Raw genomic sequence first — 20,287 nt, forward strand, 5'->3', positions numbered from 1 at the left:
CGAAACATGAAAAAAGTAAATGGTATAAATTTGGTGTGTAACCTAAATTGACCTAATTCATGAGGCTGTTTTTAACCATCACGTCCATAGTGGTTCATTGTAAGCTATATTCACACTGGTCAGGGCCAGTGTGAATGATACTTCTATTAGAGGGATTAGACTGATCTACTTACAGACCCCCCTCTGTGGCAGTTGCCCCAAGTTGCCTTCATTTGCCATGTTGAGTAAATTCCTGCCGTGCTGTGTACACCCGATTAGGGAGTGTGGGACTTAAACCACCAACATCATCAGTCTTATGTCAAGCAATCCTGTGACAATTCTGTTCTGTTGTATTTTGTTCCCAGTCAAAGGAAGCTTTTACGGTGTTCAAGTGTGTGTTTGGGTGGAGAGTGTGGCCACACAGAGTAAGATGGTCATTGCTCTCCTTTGCAGAATAATATGCCAGATATAATGATTAACAAAGTTTTTGCAGCTATTTAACAGTAGAAGTATCTCTCTAAGATGCAGTTTTTTTTAAAGAAAGTGGGTTAACCTTTAGTTAAGACACAATAGAGCTGTTTATAGGGACACTTGTGTTATGATGTTAAGTTAGCGACACTGTCATTTGGGGAATTTGGGGAGCGTTTGGCAGATGGATTGAGGAAGATTAGTCGTAGCAGCTGCGTTTGGGACAGAATCACAGATTAGAAGCTCTAATGTGCAGACCTGGCTCCTTCTTTACACTCCAGATTTGGGCAGCGACACCTTCCTATCACTCAGTCAGGGAGCGTCAACACTTCTGCCTTCGTCCCTTCCTCCCCCTGTTCCCTCTCCTCTCATCCTCCCTTCCCTCTTGTCCAGCTTTGTGTTTTGTACTTGGTGCTTATTCTGCATCCGCTGACCTTTCTCTGTCTTACACCTGTGCTCTGACTACCTAGTTACTCTTCCTGTTAAAGAGATTGTGATCGAGTACTATTTCCTGATTGCAGGCACAAGCCTTAGAGTGGGTGATGGTACGGTGAACATGGGTAACTATGTCAGACTAGGTATACTGATCAGTTGGTGGGTGGCTGCAAATGTCTGCGTGCTCGTGTGGGTGTGTGTGTGTGTGTGTGTGTGTGTGTGTGTGTGTGTGTGTGTGTGTGTGTGTGTGTGTGTGTGTGTGTGCGTGTGTGTGTGTGTGTGCGTGTGTCTGTGTGTGTGTGTGTGTGTGTGTGTGTGTGTGTGTGTGTGTGTGTGTGTGTGTGTGTGTGCGTGTGTCTGTGTGTGTGTGTGTGTGTGTGTGTGTGTGTGTGTGTGTGTGTGTGTGTGTGTGTGTGTGTAAGTGTGTTGCATAAGTGAGAGGAGAGAGATTAACCCCATGCTATCCCCAATCCCTGGTTATGAGTTTACAGCGTCTGTCTGGCCATCGCACTGTTTAAACAACAATCTAATTAATCCTGTCTTTATTAGTTTCAGTGAACTGGGGAGGCAGGCTGGGAGGGCATGAGGGAGAACTGGGAATGCTGGCAGAAAATACTGGGCAGGGAGGGGGAGGAAACCAAGTGCGAGAGCAGGGATTTCAGAGGAATTTAATGGCAGGAGACTTAGGCCCTGTGAATGGAAATAGGGATGTGAAGTGATGGTGAGGCAGGAGATAATTTGAAGGGTTATAACATCTCACAGGAGGAGAGACGGTGGGACAAAAGGAGGAAAGTGTTCATGGGGAAAAGCAATGGACCTGTGAAATACTATATTAAACTTTATTCATAGAGTTAAATAAGTACTTGAAGGCCGTGGGTGGGATATAGAAAGTTTCCCCCTTCTAACAGATCTCCACAGTTAAAGATTTAAAAGGGAAGGACTCTCAACAGGCAGCTCTCTTATCATAAGCTAACTACTGCCACCTACTGTGATGAGGGAGAAAAGAAAATCTGAGAAAGCATTCTACTGTAATTCCTCTCAGCAGATGTTCACCTTGTTGCTCTGTGAATTGGGTAATGTTTATACGAACTTTAATTAAGAGACTATGCTAATCTCCAGAATCTTTTCAGCTGAGGGTAAAATGTGTCAGAGCTCGTTGGCTGTGCCTCCATCTTTACTTACCTTACCTTTCTTTTTTCTGCACACCTTGACTCCTACGATGCCATGTTTTACCGTCATCCTTCACATCTAAGTCCATATGTGTGTCTTTCTTTGCACCTCCAGGCTGTTTGTGAGGAAGTGCAGTGCCTGCCTGCAGGTGATTGGACGCTCAGAGCTGATAATGCGTGTGCTAGGCCAGGTGTACCACCTGGGCTGCTTCACCTGCTGTGAGTGTGAACGCCGGCTGCAAAGAGGTGATGAGTTTGTGCTGAAAGAAGGCCAGCTGCTCTGCCGCATGGACTATGAGAAGGAGAGAGAAATGCTGGCCGCTATTAGTCCCACACCAACTGAATCAGGTGAATAGGTTTCTCACAAGGCTGCTTTGCCTTGACCACATTTAAATTCGATTTTCATAGCTCTTTTGAATGCATCTTCACAAATTATCTTTTTTTCACATTCGTGTATTAAACATAGTTTAAGCAATTCTATTCTCATTGCTCTACAGACAAGTGGTGGTTAAAGGTCTCAAGCTACGCTCTTGTTCACTAGGTAGTAAATAGTGAACTGGATCTCAGGCACTTAGTAGGTTGTTGACTTAATGACTATTGAGTCAAATAGTCTATACTGAGTCAAATATAAAACACAACTGCTTGGAACAACAGCACACATAAAGGCAAAGTTCCTTAAAAAAAGAAATTGCAAAAATGGTTGGAGATATTAAGCTGCAGTGGTGAAAGAAGTAAAGTAAAGTAAAAAACTTGTATGAGTAAAGGTCATGTGTTCAAAATCTTATTTAAGTTAAACTATGTAAGCGTAATCAAGAAAATGTACACATAAAGGTAAAAGTACTCACTACTACTCACTACAGCATTATACTGTATAGTGTGATTTTATACAATTATTATTAATGTAGTCATATGTAAGACACATTTTAATGTTGTAGCTTGCTGCAATAGAGTCTATTTATCATACTTTTAGTTGGTTGTAATAGTGTATCATATATTTCATATACTCCTTATAGGTTTTTAATTAAATCTTCATCTGCAAAGTAACTGGTAACTAAAGTCTTAAATATTGTAGTGAAGTAAACACTTTAATAATTCCCTCTGAAAGGTGGCAACATAGAAGTAGAAAAAAACAACTCAAGTAAAGTGTAAGCATCTCAAAATTATACTTAAGTAGTTGAGTACTCTACAGCACTGTGAATCAGTAGTAAAACTTACATTTTAAAATATTTTTTCTAAGATGATGTTATTTCTGTGTGGAAACACTCTAGAAACAGTTTTCTTCTCTAGAGCTTCATTATCTACAGAACTCAGGATGTCGTCACAGTCATTTCAGTGCTAAATACTTATTTCTCATTTAAGGAGGTATGTACCTTCTCCTATACGGGCTGTTCTGACTTTTTGCTGTTACCTTGCTTAGTGAAAAGTGAGGATGAGGACGGTGGAGGAGGCTCTGGCGGGGGGAAAGGTGGTGATGAAGGCAAGGAGCACAAGCGTTCGAAACGACCACGCACCATCTTGACCACACAGCAGCGCCGTGCTTTCAAGGCCTCCTTTGAAGTATCTGCTAAGCCTTGCCGCAAGGTGGGTGGACCAGCTTGTTTTATCAATGAAAATGCGTGCCAGAGAATACTCACTTGCCTTTCAGACTTTAATATTCTTCTACCAATTAATCTCAACTTGAGTTTGACACTGTAAAGCTTGTATTTTAAATACAATGAAAAACTCTAATCTGTAGGTGAGAGAGACACTGGCTGCTGAGACTGGGCTGACAGTGCGTGTTGTGCAGGTGTGGTTTCAAAACCAGAGAGCCAAGGTTAGACTTTATACATTCCCTGAGGACATGTTCTGTCTCACAGATTAACACAAAGAGAACACTCACACAGACAGTTTGTGTTTTGTGCCTCAGATGAAAAAGATAGCTCGCAGACAGCAGCAACAGCAGCAGCAGCAGCAGGAACAAGAGCAGCTGGGAGGGACCAGGAGAGGACCAAGTAGAGGGGGCCGCCAGAGCAATGACGACAGTGAGGGTAAGAGCTAATGCAGTAAAGTGCCAGTGCAGGATTAAGAAGAAAAAACTATGACTGAAGGGATTTTCACCTCTACAGATGGCTCAAGTACCCATGGCATGGATGGGATACTGGGATATCCCTCTCTGCCACGCCAGCAGCTACTCGCTCTGGACCCCAACATCTACGGTGGAGAGCCATTTCGACATGGGCTTACACCCCCTCAGCTGAACAGCGAGCAGCTCCACTCCTATGGTAAGTAGCCCTGGGTATCGTTCAAAAATGAATTTCTTATATGAATACCAGATCCAATACCTTCACTTCAAAATCGGTTCCTGTTTTCTTTTTTTCTTTCAATACCAATTTTATAAGATAATTTTAATAAGAAATAAAATAAAGACATTACAGTGCAAATCTTTATTTTTTCAGCTCATTTACAGCTATATGATGCACAAAAATATAACATGTACACGTGAGCTCCGTCTCTGTGTAGTCTACAGCGTGAAACATTAGACAGCCAAGAGCATAATTAGATCTTGGTACAAGCATGCCACATGCTAACTGGCTCACTGAGACTGATGAGATTTACTCCTTGAATTTGGTATAGAACGAGAAGGCATTTCTTGATATTCGATAACACAGAGGCAAGTTGGTCGGGACCTAAAGGTATCGAAGTTCGGTACATCTAATTATAAGACATGAGGTAAAAGCTGCAAATTGAAAACAAACTGGCCCCTCAAAACCACAATTCAAGGTCATGGGGCCATTCATGAAAAGTAAGCTACAGTAAATATCAGTTGTTAAGGTTCTGAGGTTGTGAGAAAAAGGCTGAGATTAAACTACAGAGACCAACTCACTGTCTGGTGCCTATTTCCATATTCTTTTCATATCCTTCTGTGCTCTCTGGTGATAATTAAAACATGTTCCATTCAGCTTGCACGCTCTTTTTCACTGCAGACTCAGAGACAGTGTTCCATGACCTGGACAGCGATGGAAGCCTCAGTCACCTTGGAGACTGCCTCTTGGCAGCAGGGGACGGCAGTCTCCTGGCAGGGAGAGTGGGAAACCCCATTGACCGCCTCTACTCCATGCAGAACTCCTACTTCACCTCCTGACCCTTATAAACTCTGACCCTTTCCACTCCTGTTCCACCTTTCACCTCAGAGATGCAGCTAATGGAGTCTGTCCATCAACACGCCTGTGGGATCACTCTCCATGAAACATCCGACATCCAAACCCACTTCTGAGCTTCTACCACAGGCCAAAATCATCCCAAATCAAGCATAGTCATAATATCACTTTGCAGCAGATTTGCATCATTTTCCAAACCATCCTTCCTTGGTAAGAATCACATGCTGGAAATACAGACACTGTAAATGTCCAAGATATGTAAACAAAAAAAAAGACCTCAATTTCTCCTGTTGTATTTATGTAATGTTCAATAAAACACATTTCATGGCACTTTCCAACAAAAAAAACGGCAAACAAAAGACACTTATCAGACATATTAATATGTATATCATGTTTTACAGATGATACTGGTTGTTGAAAGGGAATTCATCAATCAAGTTACAAGTATTTAGGAGTCTTGGCAGGCCTTATGAGCAGCTGAGGGTCAAAAATAAATTAGTGTATTGCTTTTTTTTTTGACAGGACTGGTAATTAGTTATTGTGCGTGAAGGACTGCAGCATATACAATACTGTATATGGATTGGAGTACAATTTTGCTCTCAGGTTTGTGTGTTTGTTTATGTAACCTGAGCTCTAACTCAGGATATTGCGCTGGATAGGATTACAATTTCACTTGCCCAGTGACTTCAAGGACATTTGCAGAGAGGAAGAAACTATCCATGTAAAATTGTAATTTAAAACTTTATCTTATTTCCTGATAATGCATGACGTGTAATATGGACCAAAAAAAACCACACAATTTTATCAGCATTAAGACAACACTACAGGGTCATTTGATGAGCCTTATGCGGAAACAGGGTTGTATACGTGATTATTTCTTTAGCTTTCCCTTCTCTTTTATAATGTAATCACTAAGAAGCAGTGCAGTAAATGACTACCAATAGATCTATAATGCCCAAAAGTTAGGACACTGAGCACATGATGACGTGTTCTCATATGTAAATGTGAGTATGACTGTGTTATAATTGATTGTTGTAGACCATTTCTGTAATAATTTCTTTCCCAAACATCTCAAATAAGATGTTGTTAGGTAGATATTTTGTACCTTATTCTGTGATATTCAGCCAATATTTAAACTGTAGCATGATATTTATGTGTCACAAAGTAGGTCTTGAGAAATAGCCTCCAAACTCAAGGTGGACAGTAAGGTCAGAACACATCAGGATCAGACTCACAATGTGGTGCAGAGTAAAATAGTTTTAGGGTGATACTTGTTTCATTTAAGTGCCGGTGATCGGCTACAGCTTGTGACATTCTTTCACGACATTACGTTTGACTCTGATCACTGACTCATGGTATTTTTACAGTGATATTTTTGTGAATGTAATTTATTTGTGCGGTATTAGGAGAGTTCCTATCTTCCTTTTTTGTTCAGTGACTGCCAAGTGATGTGCTTTGAATGTAATGTTGCCGTAACTTCAATACAATCTGCGGTTTCATCTTTGAAGTGAGCTTGCCTTATTGTCCTAAATATGATAAATGATGACGCTCTGATCACTTTCTCATCTACAGCAAAGATATTACACTTGAAAAGAAAGGAATTCTTTTCCCCTCCCCTTCGAAAGCTTTAATAATTGAACCAGAAAAGGTCTGTTCTGCTTAGCGGTCACAGGGCTCATAACTCAATATCCTCCCTCTGTCTGTCTCAGTAGTCCCGCTGATTAGAAGTGGACAGACTCCTCCTTCTCCTTTCTTCCCAGACTCCCTATTTCTCAGTCACTGAGTGGTCAGGAGAGCTTGTGTGGGAGCAGTACATTCCAGTTTAATATTTAACTCTGACCCAGACCTGGAGAGGGAAAGGGTGGGGGGAAGCCATAAGCAACAGGAAACAACAGGATGACCTCACAGGATGAGTAATACAAGGTTTTAATGAGATGGTTGAATAAATATCTGTAACAAACAGACTTTTTGCATTCAGGAAAGTATAAATGTTATTTTCACATGAAAATTTACATAAAGGAGTAGGAGAAGAAGATGAATGCTGCTATTAAATATTCTACATAAGTTATCTAAATCACAGTTGTGTTGCATTTCTCCTGTATCTTTGTTGCAGAAAGAAATAATCACACTGAGGAAAACATATCCTAACAGTCACTGTACATACAGTAATATAGCTGGGACATGTGAATCCAGTCCATTTGTACTGCTGCAGAGACTGGAGTAATCTGAAGGTGATGGACCATCTTAATGCTACGATGGCTGAGGTACTGGTTCTGTAGATGGGAGGAAAAAAAGACGTTATTGGAGTAATACCTCTCAAAGATGGTGCAGTAATAATCCCACTTTGTAGACATGTTAACCCATCGTCTGTTTTAATATGTTTTTTTGTATCAGACATTCTATTCTAGATGCCCAGTACAAAACGTAACATCTGCAAGTCTGAATAACCAGCATGCACAAACCATTTACTGATAAAAAAAGAAAAGAGACACACCCCTATTTCTTCAAGAGATGAGGAGGCATAATAATCAACATATTCCTATTTCTTATTTTCTAAAGGTTCCATGCTGTAAAAAAAGTGGCATGCCTTTTACGATTGTAAAAAAAGGTGCTATATAAATAGTGTGAAAGTATGAAAACACTCAATCCACAGTGAAACTGCGCCTTTAAACGAGCCATCAGGAGTTCCATGAGGCTGCCATGTCACCGCTATACTATATATAAGTCTAAAATGCTGCTACAGTGCCATTACAGCTATCCCCTGGCTACAATGACAGTGCAGAGATGCCAACCACCCGTAAGTGCTGACAAATCAGAGCAGACTGGACTTTTTTCAGAGGGGGGCTTAAAGAGACAGGCGCTAAAAGAGAGCATTTCAGACAGAGGGTGAATACGGGTATGAGAAAACTAATGTTTTGTTAACATTAAAGCATGTAAACATGTTCTGGTAGAAACGTGCAAATGAACAGTATATGGGAGCTTTAAATCACTTCTATTTACAACTGTTTATGTATGACCTTGAGTTTTGTACGGCGAATTTCATCAGCATTGACTTACCCACTCCACTGAGGTCTACTGTCTCTGCACAAGCCAAGAAGCGAGCCACATGTGGTGAGCAGGAGGTAGGTTGTTCCTGGTTTTCTCTCAGACAGCGCTCAAACTCCACAAACTGTGAAGAACAATCCTGTCTGATCTTCTGGATCACTGGGCTGAATCAAAACAAATGTAGGAGTTAGATGGATACAGCTGTGCTCTGAAAATGGGGCCGTAAGGAGGTTGAGGCATATGATGACAGTGAATGTACTAAAGTATGTTGCCTTACTGTGATGATGTGCACTGTGCTACCTTCACCTTCAGTTCATGACACTTCAACTGCCACGTTGATGGGTTGGAGGCCACACATGACCCATATGCCTCCATTTCTTTATGGCAATACTTTGCCGTGATATCCATAGCAGCCTGCCTAAAAAGTGACAGATGTAAAATCAGATTACTAGACATAATATAGATACATCCAATAAGCCATTTTAATCAACCTGATAAACTTCCTCCATTTAGCAGAAATAGTACACTGAGTAAAGTAGGCTAGTTTTGTGGAGGATGCAGCCTGATTCACAAAGTAGAAAATGTCTTTACAGTCTGTATCTACCTCTCTACAGTCCGTACCTTCTTCTCTAGAGTATTGGACATAGTAAATGCAATGTTGATATGAGCCATATATAAATGTCTTACATGTTGTTCTTTCAGGCGTGTCTCAAACGAAAAAGCTGATCAATCAAGGTTATAACACTAGTACTTCTGCATGTGGAGCCATTTCTGTGCGGCAATCACACCGTACACACCCATTACTGTCTGATTGGTTGAAATCACAACGTTCTGAACTTGTTCTTTAATATTATTGGTTCAGGTTTGTGTCAATCTCACATTCTGGCTCCTCCCCTATAATGACGTCGCATTTCTTAAAGGGGTAGCCACCTAATCGTAAAATTAAAATATAAAAACGACAAAGGCAGTGGATAATATTTTTGGCGAAATAACCACCTTATTCACATTATACGTGCACTTTAACCTTAATAACACCGTTTAACTGTGTGGAAGATGATAAAAGTTTGAGTTTTCCGATGCTGCGCCGAGAGAGCCTTACGTGTCTTTGCGTGTTTACGTATGCGGAAGCTACGGTTCAGAGAGCGAGCGATTCAGGATTCAGTAAACGGGCTCCGTAGGCTGGACCGAGCACCGCACCGTGTGTAGAGTCATATTTTTACCGGTTTCAACACGACGGGTGGTGGTGGATGATAGAGGAGGGGGTGAGGTGTGAGTAAAGTACAATGAACGACGCTGAGAAAGAGGGGAGGATGGCTGCAGACGGGATCCAGGGACCGGGTGAGCTGCAAATGGCCCCGTCTGAGAACCATACCCAGCATGATAGCGGCACCGGCGACGAGCTGGTGAGCTCGGTGACGCTGTACAGGCGAAGGCCCCGGCTACTACACGGCACAGTCCTCCCGTTTCTGGCTGTTCTCTACCCAGGCTGGCTGTACGTGTGGTTAGGAGTGTATGGTGCCTCAGAGTATCCGGAGGCAGGCCTCCTGTCGCTAGCCGCTATCGGGATCGCGCACGTCCTCACAGCGCTCTCTGGTTATTGGTCCGTGCACGCGCACTGTTGGCTCACTTGCTCTAAGGTAAACCTAAGTTAACAACAATAATAGTGGGTTCCCTAGAGACGTGGGTAGACTATTGCACTGTTTTTCTTTATTCCCTTGTACATAGAGATGAAAGATCTGGGTCAGCATGACCCCAGGAGCAGGTAGGGAATCAGTGTCTTGCTCACAGGCACTGTAGCAGGGGCAGGTGCTTGGCATGCACCCTGGTTGATGATCCATGGCACTGGTTCTCAAACAGTGGTACTTGTACCACTGGTGGTACTCAAGCTCTCTCTGGTGGTACTCGAAAGAATCTCCACGATAAAAAAGGAAGCAATTACTAAATAAATATAATACTATCAAAATATGTCAATATTTCAAAAGAAAGCACTTAAACTTTTTATATCTGTGAAATGTAATTTAAAATAAATTTAGCATTTCCTGCCATATTTTTGTTTCAACAACAGCCTGCTATGTAGTCACTTTCGTGTGATGGCAAGAGAGTAGGCAGAGGTAAAGTGATTGGTTTGAAAACACTGTGATCCACATGGGAACTATTAGGAAGAGAGGTGCGGATCAGAAGGAGAATTTTTCAAGCAGTCCTTCTGAAACTCAAGTCATGGTTGAAGACAGTCAACAATAAATAATCTTCTGATTCTGAATAGTGTTGGCCTACGCTACTTTATTTTAACATTTATCCTAGGGGTGGTACTTGAGAGAGCCTGATATTTTCCGAGGTGGTACGTCATGTACATAGTGTGCACCACTGATTTAAGGGATGGCCTCTGTAGTCACCAATAGTCAAACTTAACCCACAATTTTCAATCAGCAATTATATTTCCCTCAGACCCAATTTTATCTTTGTTTTACATTTTGAATATGTCTCTAGGGTTTGCGGACATGATATTACACTTGCCTAGACATTGAAAAGATGTAAAATCCTGTGTGACAGTTGCACTAAGTGAGGATTATCCAGAACCTAAAGACAGATTGCTGATTTATATGCAATAGTAAATCACCCATTAAGTGTCTATTAATTGCATGGTAATGGGAAGTAAAAGTATCATTTTCAACTAGCATCTCAGAGCATTTTATGAAATAACCCTACTGGTAGTAGTTCATTTGTACTGTTAATTTAAAAGAGAAAACCGGTGTTATTACACAATATTAAATATGATACCAATATAGTGTTATAGTAATAGATGCTCATTGGTTGACATAGTGCTCAGCATTTCTGTGTGATTTCTTATTAGGTAGTTGTGTAAGAACATTAAAACTGCTTATTAGTAACAACGCAATCAGGTACATGTTTTGCAGTCAGATGTAAAGTTAAGGGCTCTCTAAGAATGGGCCTAAAATTCATATCGACCAAGCAGCTGCTGGGTGTTTCTTGTTTGAGAGGGACAAGGCTCCAGAGGCACACAACTATACCAAAAATAACAGTGACCTGCAATAGTGTGTGAATTTGTCACCTGTTCATTTGTATACACAGGAACCAGACCCAAACAAGGCTACGCTGGCAAAGGTCATACCCACCCCCAACAACGGTTCTGCCGAGCTTGTGGCACTACAGAGGGACCAGGTCAGTTTACATGTTTACTCTCAGGATGCTCCAAGTTGTCTTATTTGGAAACATTTCCCAGATCTCACATTCTCTGCCTGAAAGCTCCTAATTTTGACACGCCATTCGATATTGCAAGTTTTTTTAAATACATGAGCTAAGTTAATCCTGTCCATTATCTTTTCTCATTTGTGATTGGACTTCTAAAAACACAGTCCCTGAAAGTCTCTTGTCATCAGGGAAAAACCAAAGAAAATATAATTTACCTCTCTTGAATGAGCGCTGTAGTTACAATGTTCTTTCTTTTCTTTTTCTGATCCACAGGATGAAAATGGGGAGGGGATTTTATCTTTAGAGTTTCAAAAGATCTGCTACGTATTTGACCACAAAGAGAAGAAATGTTTCCTCCCAATAGCATTTCCCATAAACAACCCAATGGGCTACTTTCAGTCCTGGCGTGGCTACCAGGAAGAGGCCGAGCTCAGAGCTGCAGAAAAGCGCTACGGCACCAATCGGGCTGAGATGATGGTGCCAGATTTCCTGGAGCTCTTCAAAGAGAGGGCCACAGCTCCTTTTTTTGTTTTTCAGGTATTTGTGTGTGTTAATGTTTCTTTATAATTTGACAGGTTTTAGTTATGAATATTGACTTTATACAGGGTTCATACAGAGTCTTACAAGTTTGGAAATGGCTTCATTTTAACCATTATGTTTTCAAGGTTAGGAATATGCTTGGATTAGAATATACTCTTTAAAAAATGCTTAAATTTCAACAGAATATGTTGTTTCATCTACACAATGACTCATGTAAACAAAAAATCTTTTTAAAATTAATATATAAAATAAAACAATGCCCAGATGTGATGGTAAAGTCTCAGAGAGTCTCGACTGTTACTTTAAAAGGGTTGAATATTCCTCTTAAAAAGCTGTACAAACCCAGGGTTTATACTTTAACATTTTTGATGAATGGCTTTAGATATGGTGTTTTTGACCATGTTATCATGTCTGTATTCATTTGAAGTTATCTATTATCTGCCATCCATCAGGTGTTCTGTGTGGGGCTGTGGTGTCTGGATGAGTACTGGTACTACAGTGTTTTCACACTGTTCATGCTGGTGGCGTTCGAGGCCTCCCTGGTCCAGCAGCAAATGAGGAATATGTCTGAGATCCGCCGCATGGGAAACAAGCCCTACATGATCCAGGTAGGGTTGACCAAGTCTAACATTTAGTATATTACATTTTAGAACTATAAACAAACATTTTATCTAGCATCTGAAAATGCATCACCTGCGGTATATTTTCCGTGTATTTAAAGCATCCCTAATTTATCTTGTGTATTTTGTGCCAGGTATATCGCAACAGGAAGTGGAGACCTATTTCAAGTGATGAGCTTGTGCCTGGTGACATCGTCTCAATAGGTAAATGTCCTGACAACATTTTTATGACTTGTCGCCACAACCATCAGATTGACTGTTATTGTGTGTTCAAAATGTGTATTCTCTGTTTCACAGGACGTTCGCCCCAAGACAACTTGGTACCGTGTGACGTGCTGCTACTCAGGGGTCGTTGCATTGTTGATGAGGCCATGCTGACCGGAGAGTCGGTGCCCCAGATGAAGGTTAGAAGCAAGCTAATATACACATGATAACACTATACAGAGCTGAGGACGTAGAGTGTGGACTGTAAACCTAATTTATCTAAATGGCATGGGATTATTATGGGGTATCGTAATTGCCGTTGACAATATGGAGTGTGCAGGAGCCAGTGGAGGACTTGGACTCGGAGCGAATCTTGGACGTTCAGACAGACTCTCGCCTCCACGTCATCTCTGGGGGAACAAAAGTGGTCCAACACAGCCCCCCTTTAAAGGCCAGTGCTGGACTCAAACGTAAGTGCTAATTCCTCTCTTCATTTATCTGTTACCAACAACATATACTGGCTGTTGAATTAGTGAATTAAATATTGCATCTATTACCCATCTTCATCATCAAATCAAGATGCAAGCCTGTTAATATTCTCCTTTATCTGCAGCTGTAGACAACGGCTGTGTGGCTTATGTACTGAGAACAGGATTCTACACCTCTCAGGTGAGGAAGTTGCTTAATACGTCTATGTTACTACAATCCCTTGTCATGCATTTTAATTCTAGTCTTGACATATTGAGTCATCTGTTAAAATATACTGATTGTGAGTACAAATTTGCCTCCAGGGTAAACTGTTAAGGACCATCCTCTTCGGTGTGAAGAGAGTGACAGCGAACAACCTAGAGACTTTCATCTTCATCCTCTTCCTCCTTGTGTTTGCCATTGCTGCAGCTCTTTATGTGTGGGTAGAAGGTGAGGTGCACAGAATCAATTTATTAAGATGTAATTTTTTTAACAAGGACAATCAAAGTGATAGCTAATAGCTAGAGGTGAGTAATACCTGAATACTATCTTTGTGCTTTGTATTCCTCAGGGACCAAGGATGCCAGTAGGAACCGCTACAAGCTTTTTTTGGAGTGCACCCTAATCCTCACTTCAGTGGTTCCACCAGAACTCCCCATAGAGCTTTCTCTGGCAGTTAACACGTCTCTTATCGCCCTGGCTAAGCTTTGTATGTCTGTGCATTCTCCTACGCTGCATGTGTGTAGAGTAGAGCTTGTAATAAAGCTTTTAACCACAGTGATTCATTTGAATGTTCTTTTTTTATACCCCTGTTTAGATGTATTCTGTACAGAGCCCTTCAGGATACCATTTGCAGGGAAGGTGGAGGTTTGCTGTTTCGACAAAACAGGAACACTGACCAGTGACAGTCTGGTGGTGCGAGGAGTAGCAGGCCTCAGGTAAACCCCCGCCCATAATTATGTGCTATGGTCTAGGTTAGTTATTTACATATATTTGCACTGTGTGGAGGGTATCCACTGATGTTTGCGTTCATGACAGAGAAGGAAAGGAGGTGATGCCTGTATCTGAGATCCCGGTGGAGACTCATCGGGTGGTGGCCACTTGTCATTCACTTGTCACTCTTGATGATGGACAGCTAGTCGGAGATCCACTGGAGAAGGCCATGCTGACCGCAGCTGACTGGACCCTCACTAAAGGTACTGGGAAATGACCTCCACTAAAAGCAGTGCAGGGCAGTGGCAGGGGTTTGAACTACAATCTTTCAGGCTGTACCAAACTTGCTGTGTTTAAGTTAGTGGTGTAATTTGACCTAAGCATCCTAAAGAGACTGTTCAGATATTTTTGAAGTGGGATTTTATGAGGCTCTTATCCATAGCCAGTGTATTACCTAGAGTAGATGGTGGTTGGTACACCCCCAGTTTGGAGAATGGAAACTAAAATCATTTTTAAGTAACGCTGTTCTTCAAATGCACTGCACTTTCATGTAGATGTTAGTGGTTAGGTATCTTTGCTCCTTAGTGCACAGTGCTTATGTGTGTGTTTCATTTGACTAGATGAAAAGGTTTTTGCACGAGGCTTCAAAACCCAGGGACTAAAGATCCACCAGCGTTTCCACTTTGCCAGCGCTCTGAAGAGGATGTCAGTTCTGGCCTCCTATGAGAAACTCGGCTCCACTGAACTCTGCTACATCTCAACTGTCAAGGGAGCTCCGGAGACACTTAGAGAAATGGTACATATCCTTAATACAGACATACATGCTCTAGCCTAATCAAGCGTACCTACTGGTGTTCTAATGAGACTGTGATTATAGTTTTCAGAATGTCCGGCGAATTATGACGAAGTCCACAAGGAAATGTCTCGGGAAGGGGCTAGAGTGCTGGCCTTGGGTTACAAAGAGATGGGACACCTCAGTCATCAACAGGTTCTTGTCTTTTTTTTCTTTTTTTTTAATCAAAACAATCAGAAATTGTGTGAGGACTTTCTGATGAGAATAGATGTCAGTACAAACTGAGATGGATCTTTTGGGGTCAAACAGGTGCGGGAGATGAGTCGCGATGCTCTGGAGTGTGACTTGCATTTTGCTGGCTTCATGGTTGTGTCCTGCCCCCTCAAGAGTGACAGCAAGGCTGTCATCCGAGAGATCCAGGAGGCATCCCATCATGTAAATGAGCTGACAACACAGAATTGCGCATGCATACTCAAACAGCATGGTTTAAGATGGATAATTCCTCTCCCTTTGCTTTCAGGTGGTGATGATCACAGGCGACAACCCTCTAACAGCGTGCCATGTAGCAAGAGAGCTCCACTTTATCCAGAAAGAACACACACTTGTATTGCAGCCAAGCCCCTGTCAGGGTAAGACAAGTCATAACTTTCCAGAATTACATTTATTACTCAAGCAAGCCAGTGGAGAACGATGTCACGTAAAGATTCTTGTAGTAATCCATTTGCAGTGGGGTTTTTGACCAAGGACAAACTACGGAATCATTTACCTCTGATGTTATTTTGTTTTGTAGGTGAGTGGCAGTGGGAGTCCATTGATGGCAGTGTGAGTATACCACTGCCCCCTCCCTCCGTTTCCACATTTGTGCATCAGTTTGACTTGTGTGTAACAGGGGAGGGGCTAGCCAGACTGAGCTGTGACCCCCGGCTACTCCACAACCTCTTGCCTTACATACAAGTGTTTGCCCGTGTCAGTCCAAAACAGAAGGTAAGTCAACAAAAGTCAACATAAATACACACAATGACATCACGTTCAGGTCTATAAACCACAGCTATGATGGATTTAGATAGCAGCAAACGTTTAGCTATCTCAAACATCAGTAGTCAGTGTCAAATGGTGTGTTTTTGGTCAAAGAGCACAGGCTTCGTTCTTCACTAATAATACAGTGAGATCCATCACAGAGGTAGACAGATGGTAGTCTCAGTAGTCTACAATCTAAAAGCAAAAGATGTGTATGTTAACAAGAGGACATAACTCATTTTGTCTGACAGGTAATGGGAACAAACTCGGGGGAATTTCTCTGGGGGTTGTTGAAAGGCATTTTTAGAAATGTAGGGAATCAGAATTTTAAGTATGACAGATTGATGGACTGTATATAACAATGTAGAAGTATCTAAAGGGGTCTTTTTGAAATTACTAACTATAATAACTTCCTGTTTCAGGAATTTGTCATCACAAGTCTAAAGGGGCTGGGCTACGTGACACTGATGTGTGGTGATGGCACAAATGATGTTGGTGCACTCAAACACGCCCACATAGGTAAGACTTATCAACCACCAAGATTGAAAGCATGTGTCCCAATGTATAACCCAACAGTGCGTACTAGTGATGATCATTTTTCCTCAGGTGTTGCTCTGTTAGCCAATGCCCCAGAGCGGATGCCTGAAAGAAAAAAACGGGGGAAAGAAAAGGAGGCGTCCGCAGCAGAAGCGAGACCTTTACCACCTGTCAGTTCAGGAGGCAAACTGAGTTCCAGGGCAGCCAGGCAGAGAGTGATGGCCCAGAGAGAAGAGCAGCTTGCAGCACAAAAAGTGTGTGTCTTTAATAAAGGCCTTCTTCCTGATTCTTGAGCAAATAGTTTGCCAATTACTTACAGTGATTGAAACTCACTTATGCATACTAGCCTGCATTCCTAAGTTGTAGTGCACTGGTATAAACATCAGGGTTTATTCTGTAACAGGAGAGGATCAGTCAAGTCTTACGGGAACTTGAAGAGGATCAGGTACAAGTAGTGAAACTGGGTGATGCCTCCATCGCTGCCCCCTTCACCTCCAAACTCTCCTCCATACAGTGCAGTGAGTAACGCTCATTTATGATTTCAGCTCTTGACACAGTTGGCAAAGATCTAAACGTGAAGCTGTTCCCCGCCTCTGAAACTCTTTTCCTTCCCCTAGTCTGCCATGTAATAAAACAAGGCCGTTGCACACTGGTGACAACGCTCCAGATGTTCAAGATCCTCGCTCTCAACGCCCTGGTGCTGGCATACAGCCAGTCTGTACTCTACCTCGAGGGGGTCAAGTTTAGCGATTTCCAGGCAACCCTGCAGGGCCTGCTATTGGCTGGATGCTTCCTCTTCATCTCTCGATCAAAGGTAAGAATTTATGTCAGAAAACTACATATTTCTGATTGACTCTCCTAGCAAGGTCATTTTGGTCATTAATTATTTTATTCTACCATGACATGTCTACTGTTTTTGATACCAAATTAATCAACTCTTCTCTCCCCCCGTCTACATAGCCACTGAAAACATTGTCTCGAGAGCGGCCCTTACCAAACATCTTCAATCTTTATACAGTGTTGACTGTGCTGCTGCAGTTTGCTGTTCACTTCTGTAGTCTGGTGTATCTTTACAAAGAGGCACAAAGCAGAAGTCCGCCCAGGTAAATCACAGTAGGAGAAAGAGAGAGAAAGAGCTTAAACTGCAGTTAAATATTAATAACATTACATTTATAAAAACATAGAAAAATGTTTTAAAATATAATGATAACATTTCACTTATCCTTTCTCTTTGCAGAGAGGAGCAGTTTGCAGATCTATACAAAGAGTTTACACCCAGTCTAATTAACAGCACTGTGTATATAATGTCCATGGCCATGCAGATGGCCACCTTTGCCATTAACTACAAGGTACTTATTATTAATACCATAAGTAGTTGTTGTCTATTCATTCTTTATATATAAACTCACAGCATTTCTTGTGGTGTTCCAAAGGGTCACCCCTTCATGGAGTCTCTGACTGAGAATCGACCACTACTATGGAGCATCGCTCTGTCAGGTTTAGCAATTGTTGGACTTCTTACTGGTTCCTCACCTGAATTCAACGAACAGTTTGCTCTTGTAGATATTCCAACTGAGGTGAGCTGACATTATATTATATGTGTTGTTTTGTTGAAATAGCCTTATAATAATGTACTCCATAAGGTAACCTGTTTCCTGTTTACTTCCTTGCAGTTCAAATTAATCATTGCCCAGATTCTGGTGGTGGACTTTGTTGCCGCTCTGCTGGTGGACCGTATCCTGCAGTTCCTGCTGGGCAACGGTACTCTCAGGCTGCCTTCTTGAACTCAGTGCCAACAGCAACCGCTGCCCTTACCAACCAAACTGTAAAGGGAGAGAAGACTTTGTAGAAGGAAGATAATTAAAGCTGTTGTGACATACACAAGACAGCTGAGACAGTCATGGCGTGCAGTACTGTACACTCCGTGTATCCCTTCCTTTGTCCTGCTCTGCCCCTCCTTAACCATCTGTGTTTCTGTATTTTTATCAGCTCTTTTTTTTTCAGATCTCTTTTCCTCATAAATCTTGATTTTTTTTTTTCTACATTTCTCTCTCTTTCTTCATCTGTCCCTCCCCGCTGCTACACAAGGCCATGAAGACAGCAGTATTGAGTGCCAGACTGTGTGCCAGCCCGAGTGAAACATACAGGCACACAAAAGGGGCGTTCTCCAAGAGAATTGCAAAAGTGTTTTTGATTTTTGTGATTCCTCTCCTTTATTTTGTAAAAAGTGAAGAAAAAAACATCTCTAACAGACTTATAAAGACTTACAGATACAAATTATGAAGTCTGCCAAGTGTTTTGTTAAGTACAAGTACTGATATGGCTGCACATGGAAAGGATGAGCATGTCCGACTGGTCATGAACTATCCTGTTTCCGTAAGTAGGTAAGTAAAGAATGACCAGGCTATGATACTATAGTGAAACTGCACAAAGTAAGAGACATGTCTAAGGAAACATGTTATCATGGGACACATGACACTGGCAGAAACAAACTTGCCATTTCATTAAGCATCAGATGATTGAAGGAAAGCGTGTGAACTGTGTTTACTTACCAACTGATCCTAACTACCAAACATGCTGATCAAAACTGTTTGCTATTTATCTTTGATATGAACTTACATAAAACTAAGTTTGATGAATAAACTAGAGCATCTTAAACAAATTGCTTTCTGACATATAATCTGAATAGAAATCCAATCGGTTGCATTGTAAACCGAGTACTGTACAAGGCATTCAAGAATTATGGAGCTGTCAATGGGCCGTGGAATTCATAATGTAAATAATTTCAGTTTCACTAGACTCCTGATGATTTGTTGGACAGAACTTTAAAGTCCCACTCCAGAAGCAAATGAAAGTAGGAGAGATTCAGCCATACATGTTTGAGCCTCATACTCCCAGACGAGGAGTCAGTTGTGCAGCAAAATCTGCGACTAGCAAGTTTATCAGAAGTAAGTTTAATGTGTAGTTAGCATTTTTGTATCTGTTGATGTTCTTTTTTTTAGTTTGTTACTGCAGTGGCTGACACAGATTTGATGACTGTGTTTTTGCTCTTCTTACTGATAAGTCCGCACTGCACTCAAGGGTTCAGGATTCTTTGTCCTACTTTGCGTATTAGATGGAGATTGGAATTGGTGACTTCCCAAGTCGACAGACACTACTCTAGTGACCAGCTTTGCACGGATACGATGCATTAAAGTCAAGGTCAGACATTTTAGGGGACATAAAAAAACACATTTTTGAGTGGAGGGGGATCTTCCAATTTGAAAGAGTAAAACAAAAATATACACAGGGAAGTTTATGTAACATGAAGAAATCTCTCTGAAACAGTTTTTTTTTCTTTTGTTAGGGGATATTGCACACAACTTCTTATCTTTTTTCCACATGGGTACATTTAGGTATCATAGGAATTGGCTGTGATTTTGAACACATTGCAATACAATGAACTGGAGTAAATGCTCACTTAAAAAAATGTTTTAATTTTGTTTAACACCAAAGTTGCATAATATATAATATAATATATGTACCTACTTGTTTGTCCATCTATGTAAATGTCCCATTCAGGAGGCAGGGAAATACCCATAATGGATGTACAGATTGAGCTGCCTCTCAGGAGAATATTGGGAGCTGTTATCAAGAGATTAGGGGATGTGCAAAGAGCACATCATCTAAAATGCAAAAAAACTCAAGAAAAGAGAGAATGGCATGTAATGTATCGACACATAGTTCCCTTAA

The 20,287-nt window shown here is 41.4% G+C and overlaps 2 protein-coding genes across 2 annotated transcripts in view; both read left to right on the forward strand.

Moving 5' to 3' along the window:
• Positions 1 to 5,172, forward strand: part of lmx1al (LIM homeobox transcription factor 1, alpha-like) — a gene marked incomplete at both ends in the record, with an annotated part of 17,154 nt that extends 11,982 nt beyond the window's left edge. Inside the window, 6 exons of the mRNA XM_083930553.1 lie at positions 2,167 to 2,399; positions 3,469 to 3,632; positions 3,787 to 3,864; positions 3,958 to 4,078; positions 4,157 to 4,312; positions 5,015 to 5,172. Coding sequence (XP_083786679.1) covers positions 2,167 to 2,399; positions 3,469 to 3,632; positions 3,787 to 3,864; positions 3,958 to 4,078; positions 4,157 to 4,312; positions 5,015 to 5,172 — 910 coding nt within the window. The remainder of the gene's footprint in view (positions 1 to 2,166; positions 2,400 to 3,468; positions 3,633 to 3,786; positions 3,865 to 3,957; positions 4,079 to 4,156; positions 4,313 to 5,014) is intronic.
• A 4,334-nt stretch (positions 5,173 to 9,506) lies between these two features.
• On the forward strand, positions 9,507 to 18,690 carry atp13a1 (ATPase 13A1). The gene is made up of 25 exons (XM_083930571.1): positions 9,507 to 9,870; positions 11,324 to 11,413; positions 11,717 to 11,980; positions 12,436 to 12,591; positions 12,738 to 12,807; positions 12,901 to 13,007; positions 13,148 to 13,277; positions 13,421 to 13,476; positions 13,599 to 13,725; positions 13,847 to 13,984; positions 14,093 to 14,213; positions 14,314 to 14,471; positions 14,829 to 15,004; positions 15,086 to 15,196; positions 15,311 to 15,436; positions 15,522 to 15,630; positions 15,792 to 15,985; positions 16,441 to 16,537; positions 16,625 to 16,809; positions 16,959 to 17,073; positions 17,173 to 17,369; positions 17,516 to 17,658; positions 17,793 to 17,904; positions 17,989 to 18,132; positions 18,229 to 18,690. The coding sequence occupies exons 1-25, from the start codon at positions 9,517 to 9,519 to the stop codon at positions 18,337 to 18,339; spliced, it is 3,591 nt and encodes a 1,196-aa protein (XP_083786697.1). The 5' UTR covers positions 9,507 to 9,516; the 3' UTR covers positions 18,340 to 18,690.
• The last annotated feature ends 1,597 nt before the right edge of the window (positions 18,691 to 20,287 follow it).

Source organism: Echiichthys vipera (genome assembly GCF_963691815.1).
Source record: "Echiichthys vipera genome assembly, chromosome: 17".
In the NCBI taxonomy this organism is placed as follows: domain Eukaryota; kingdom Metazoa; phylum Chordata; class Actinopteri; order Perciformes; family Trachinidae; genus Echiichthys; species Echiichthys vipera.

Coding starts and splice junctions, on each gene's coding strand:
- atp13a1 (XM_083930571.1), top strand. CDS start 9,517: ATGAACGACGCTGAGAAAGAGGGGAGGATGGCTGCAGACGGGATCCAG. Junction 12,808..12,900: donor TGGTGACATCGTCTCAATAG/GTAAATGTCCTG, acceptor TCTGTTTCACAG/GACGTTCGCCCCAAGACAAC. Junction 13,726..13,846: donor TCTTTATGTGTGGGTAGAAG/GTGAGGTGCACA, acceptor TGTATTCCTCAG/GGACCAAGGATGCCAGTAGG.